Genomic DNA, 6,332 nt, shown 5'->3' on the forward strand with positions numbered 1-6,332 from the left:
CACACGTTTACATACACACACACACACACACACACACACACAATGAAAGCCCTCGTTCACTCACAGAGGTATACTCGTAGCCACATACGCGCTGAGAGCTTTCAGTCACAGACGCACTCAGTCACACGAAGATCCCTCGTTCACTTACACGCATATACTCATGCACACTCACACGACGAGTGCCCTCGTGTCCACTCACACGCATCATATGCTTCCACCCACTTGAGTGTAGTGTACGCAAGCACTAAAATTTCTCAAGTCACTTAGTCAGACTCACATACACACACACGTACTTTCACACAGTACGTATGTGTAAGTGTATGTGTGTGTCTGTGTATGGGTGTGTCTACGTGTCTGTGTGTGTATACGTTCGTTTCCAGAAGCGATGTGTATTCCACAGTCCGTTGCGTACATGATGTAGTAGGTGGGTGTATGTGTGTGTCTGTGTTGATTTGTATGTGTGCATGTGTCGGTGTACGTGTGTATCTGTTTCCCGGACCTGTATGTATGTGTTTTTGTGCAGGATTTCTAGGAATGTACATAGGTGTATATTTGTTGCACTCGCGTGCAGATTTGGTTGTGGGTCTGTTTTTCGGAAGTCTGTGTGTGACGCATCTTTTCTCCTGTCTCTTCGTAGTGTTTCTGGCTTCGTGTGTGCAAGTGTGTGTTCTGAGCAATGACAAGAAGTACATCAGATCGTCTTTCGTGATTCATACTATCGTGTACGCACGTGTGTGCTTGTCTGTGTCTGCTGGAGCTCTTTGTGATGTATACATATATGCTGTAGACTGTATTCACTTAAAAGATGAGTAGACGTTTGTGTGTGTATTTTTGTAGGCCGTGGAAAGATATATACATCTTGGAGCTCTGTGTGTAATATATATGTATATACATATACATATATAGACGTATATATATCTATATCCTTGTATACATAAAAACATATACCTATATAATATGGATACCTACATATATATATACAGTACAGTGTCTTCGTGAGGAGGAGAAGGGGGTCAACTAAGCCTCTGGATATGTGTGTGTGTGTGTGTATGTGTGTTTATATTTGTGTATATGTACGTGTGTAGGCAATGGAGAGATATGTACGAACGAGTCGTGAGGGCAGCAGCAGCAGCGGAAAAAAGTCAAGCAGCAGCGAAGCAGGTGCCTTCAAAACGGACGGAGCTGGCACTTGTATGCATACGCCGATGTGTAGATGCAACATCGGCAGAAGAGGAGTACAGAGAAGCAGTTCGTCAGTTGAACGCTTGTTTGTGTGGGTACGTAGCGAAGATGGGCATCATACTTCAGTCACTTCAGGATATGGAAGAGAAGCGTATTTTGTGTTTTCGCGATGCTCTGCGTAAAGTGATGGTCTACAAGGCAGCACAACTCCGAAATGGCCAGTATGACTTGGATCAGGTTATACGCTCTGTAGAGGAAGTGAGTGCGCCTGCAGATATGCAGGAGTTCCTCCACCAGTATCAAGACCGAGCAGCAGCAGCAGGAGGTGGGGGGGGCGTATGCAAAGGAGCAGCCAGTACGAGTAGTGCGGGTGAGCAGCCACGTTCTTCCTCCTCCTCCTGCTCCTTGTCGTCGTCGTCCTCTGTGAGTAACGTCATCAATTCTACTACCACTTCTTCTTCTTCGTCTTCTGCTACTCGCCTTAGTATGAAGAATGCTTTGGGCACTCTCAATAGTAATATAGGCGGTTTGTCTCTATCAGGAGGAGGAGGAGGAAGTTCCAAGAGTAGTAGTGACTGGGGTTTACTAATGATGAGTCTCGGCAGCAGTAGTGGTGGTGGTGGTAATGATACTAACAGCAGTCATCCTGGTACTGGTACCACAACTACTAATGGCGGTATTAGTAGTGGTGGAGGTATGGGTGTTGGTTCTCTCATTATTAACAGCAGTAGTAATAGTAGTACCACTGCTATTAAATTAGGCGCATCGTCGTCGTCTTCATATCCGTCTGGCACTGCAGCTGCTATGAAAAGATGGCTGCTCCATCACGTGCTGCCGGACGGCCCACATACTCGTATTACTGCTCGCGGTGGAGGAGGCGCGCTTGGGGAAAGAGGGAGTGGACCTCTACGACCCGTAGTATGGACAGAACTGTGTTGTGAAGGCGGTAAGGTGTCGGGAGAAGCAGGAGACACGTTTATATCGAAGAGGAAGCAAGAGCTACAGCAGAGAGGCCATCAGCTTGTGACAGCTGCTTTGGCTGCCGCCGTTGGGAGTGCGAGCAGTAGTACTCCCAGTAGTAATACTAATAGAAGCTCCAAGCCTAGTAGTAGTAGTAGTATTTTTACTAGTACGACTCTTTCTACAACACCCTCGCTATCTCCAAGGAGCAAGAATACTACTACTACTACTACTACAACGACCATTACCAGCGCCACAACCAACGTCTGCGGTACTACTGGTACTACTACTACTATTACTACTGGTACTGATACCATGAAACCTAGTGCCATTACTAGTAGTAGCAGTGGTGGTACGAGTAGTGATAGCAGTAGTAGTAGTGGGGGTGACTATACATGAGAACTCCGAACAGCAACGTCAGTTAGAACAACGACCAGCAGGCGTCGCGGGCTCAGTATGCACATATACCACTAATGACAATGATACACATACCACCCCTACTACTACTACTACCACTTCTACTGGTGCTAGTAGTAGTATTCTGGGAAAGAAAGACTCAGGCGTGTCTATGTGCACTCCACTGACGGCTGCATTAACTCCTTCTGCGACGTCTCTGACGTCTACAGGTCTCGGGGTTGCGGCTGCCGCCTCTACTGTTGCGAGGTCTCTCTTACAACGAAGCCCCTTCACACGAGTCATGCAGTCTGCTGCTTCGTTAGTCGTGGGTGGAGGCGCCTCTACTGGGACGTCTCAGTCGCCTCGGAGTAGTAGTAGTAGTAGTATCATGAGTGACAATGGCGATTCGACTACCTCCCTTCCTCCTCCTCCGCCTCCTCCTCCACCTCCACCTGCTGCTGCTCTTCCTTCTTCTACTACTGCTCACTGTGCTGCTACTAGTACTGATACTATGTCTGCAGGATCTCCTACTAAAGATGGAGTAATAATACGCTCTACGTCTGCAGCAGAAAAACTAAAGCAAGAGCCTTCCACTAGTACTACTACAGCTGCCGCTGCTGCCTCCTCTTCTAATCCTGCTGCTTCTAGTAGTACTAGTGCTAGTGTTGCTTCTAGAACTCTGCCTACAGCACTCGCTGCATTTTTCTCTGACCCCACCGGGGCATCCTCACGCTCTGAGGCGGAGCTACTCCTACAATTAGAAGCCACCACTACGTCTGCCAGTTCTAGAACTCATACACAAAAAGCAACCACTGAGACTAGTACTAGTATTAGTATTGCTACTATTGGCACGGGCGTTGGTGGTAGTACAGCTGCGGCAAGTGCTGCTACTGCAGGAGACCAGGATCCTGCCACCCTAAAGATCGAAAAAGACTACGACGCGTTGCTCGAACTTCTGTGGCCAGCCCCGGTAACTGGTGGACAGGACGGTAAGTGGATAATACACAGTGAGAGTAATTTCGTCTTGTTTCTTCCCTGCTGTAGTTCTAATATGGTGTACATGTTTAGACGAATTGTACGAACAACAGCACTACAGATGATGCGTACCAAGAAACCAAATTATAAACACGTATATATATACTGAAGAAATCATAAAGACGTATATATATATATATATATGTATTGAAAAAATCATATAGGCGTATATATATATATATATATATGTATCGAAGAAATCATAAACACGTATATATATATATATGTAGAAGAAATCATTAAATCATTAACACGTATATATATATATATATATATATCTATATATGTATTGAAGAAATCATAAACACGTGTGTACATATATATTTACAGATGTATTGAAGAAGTGCTGCAGACGTATAGAAGGAGAGGGAGAGACACGGAAGAAGAGAGAAATGGAGAGGAAGACTATAATATAACAGCTACATTATTTTTCTTGGATGCTTAGCTCTAAGAAGACCTCCTTACCAATGCAACAGCAGCAGCAGCACCATCATCATCACTATCACCCTCCCCACCCCCATCACCAGCATCCTTAGCAGCAGTGATAGTAGTTGTTATACTCCTGATAATAATTTGGTGATATACAGGCGCTGAACATGTACGAGGTGGAAGTGTTGCTGCAGCAGCATAATACGTGCTGATGAAGTTGGAACCTACCACCCTTTCATTATTTTAGTGGTATTGTAGTATGAGTTGTGTCGTTTGCGAGGAATGTATACTTCTTTTCATTTTTTTCTGCGGTTGAAAATGAGAAGAGTCACAGCGTCGCTTGAATGTCTTAAGAGAGCCGCACTGCTGGTGCTACGCCAAGCAACACATGCAAGAAGAGCCTACCAACAGAGACATATATATATATAGTATATACACACATTCATACGCATACATACGTGTACATATGTATATATATAAATCTGTGTGTACACACACACATTCATACGCATACATACATGTACATATGTATATATATATATATAAATCTGTGTGTACACACATATCCATAGACGTATACGTATGTGTACCCACATGATAAATATATATTTATATATATATATACAAAGATAGAGGACGAAAGAGACATACACATATTCACACATGTGTGCATACTCGTATCCGTATATACATTTACATATACGTGTAATTGTATACATGCATACGCAGATATATAAATATGTATTGACATACATATCTACCGACGTATATACATATATATGTGTAGACATGTATTCCCATTATATATATGTATATATGTGTATTGCTGCACGTATATGGCACACATTCGGCTACACTGGACGTGGATGAGTGGGTTCTACACTTTTTTTCTACATGCACTCAAGGCGTGGGTGGCAACTGATTTCATGTGAGACTAGCGGCTACATCAGCAGCAGCAAGAGTAGTGAGACCTTTCTTCATCAACAGCAGGACCTTAATCAGTGATAATAGCAGCAGCAGCAGCAGCAACACCACCACCAGCAGCACCGTCATCATGAGCAACAGCAGCACCATTATCACAGGCAACAACAGCAGCCCATAGCAGCAGCAGCAACAGCAGCAGCAACAGCAGCACCAGACCTGGTAATAGGAAACACTAGGGGAAGAGCAGCAGCTCTTGTAGTAACACGTCATTCCAGGGGGTGTGTGCCTGAGTGGTTGCAACAGGGAAGACGAAGGAAAGGAGGAGAAAGCGGCGGCCATCGAAAAGAACTCTTTGCATCTTCTACAGGCCTCCAGGGAGCTACCTTATGGAAAGGGGTTTACTAATGTCTTCCTAATGTGGCGCGCACCACCCTTTGCAAGCGGGTGGAAGAAACGCAGCAACAGCAGCAGCAACAGCACGTGTTACACCAGAAGCAGCTCGATACCAACAGGACCTCCCAGCAGCGCTTCAGTGGACCACTCAACACACTTGTACATATATACATATATATTCGCTTACGCGACTGTGCTTTTAGTGTATGTCATATACATACATACATGAGTATATATATACATATACATATGCAAATGTGCGTACGGGTATATCATATACATACATATGTAAGTACGTATATATATATACACACACACACACACATATGCGATGGTGCGTACGTGTATACGATACAAACATATATATGTATATACACACACATATACGCGAATGTGCTTCCGTGTACATACACATATTTATATATACACGTATACAAAGCACTCTCCAGGTGCATAAACGGCGTATAAGTGTAGACATGTATACTTACGTCCATAGAGCATATTTGTGTAGTGTACATGACGAATTCCTAGGAGAGTTAGCAATGAGGCAAACGGAGAGGAGGGAGGCCTGGAGCGAACCAGAGAAAAAGCAGCCAAGGCAAAGCCAGCCAAAGCAGCATCCACTCGGTGACATCATGTCGCTTCAGCAGCAGCACACTAACACATCCACTATGTATCAAGCGATATGCATGGAGAGAAGGCCTGACAGTGTGCGCGTCCCTCTCCTCTTTTTTTCCATGTCATACACGTGGCCGTCTGGAGGGGCTCTCTCATTTGTGTTGATAGGAAACTATGCCTTATACAAGTAGGTCTGGCGGCCACCGTCCCGCTCACAATATGCAACTGACGCTGTCTTCGTGTGTATGGGTGTGTGTGTCTCTGTGTGTTGTCTGGTGCGAGATGTATGTGCGATTGGACGCTGGTGTGCCTTTTGATTGGTGGTGATGGGGACCCATTTCTCCGTCGTATACACATATATATATATGTATATGTATATATATATACATGTGTAT

General features: G+C 44.6%; 1 protein-coding gene across 1 annotated transcript; it reads left to right on the forward strand.

Annotated features, from left to right (window-relative positions):
* Nucleotides 1-1,290: 1,290 nt before the first annotated feature.
* Nucleotides 1,291-2,541, forward strand: LOC131479192 (uncharacterized protein DDB_G0271670-like). Its single transcript, XM_058659728.1, has one exon. It carries the CDS (start codon nucleotides 1,291-1,293, stop codon nucleotides 2,539-2,541), a length of 1,251 nt encoding a protein of 416 aa, XP_058515711.1.
* The last annotated feature ends 3,791 nt before the right edge of the window (nucleotides 2,542-6,332 follow it).

This window comes from Ochotona princeps, unplaced genomic scaffold (genome assembly GCF_030435755.1).
Source record: "Ochotona princeps isolate mOchPri1 unplaced genomic scaffold, mOchPri1.hap1 HAP1_SCAFFOLD_2078, whole genome shotgun sequence".
NCBI classification, from domain to species: domain Eukaryota; kingdom Metazoa; phylum Chordata; class Mammalia; order Lagomorpha; family Ochotonidae; genus Ochotona; species Ochotona princeps.

What these genes read in the sequence shown, in the direction of transcription:
- LOC131479192 (XM_058659728.1), top strand. Translation starts at nt 1,291, where the DNA reads ATGGGCATCATACTTCAGTCACTTCAGGATATGGAAGAGAAGCGTATT.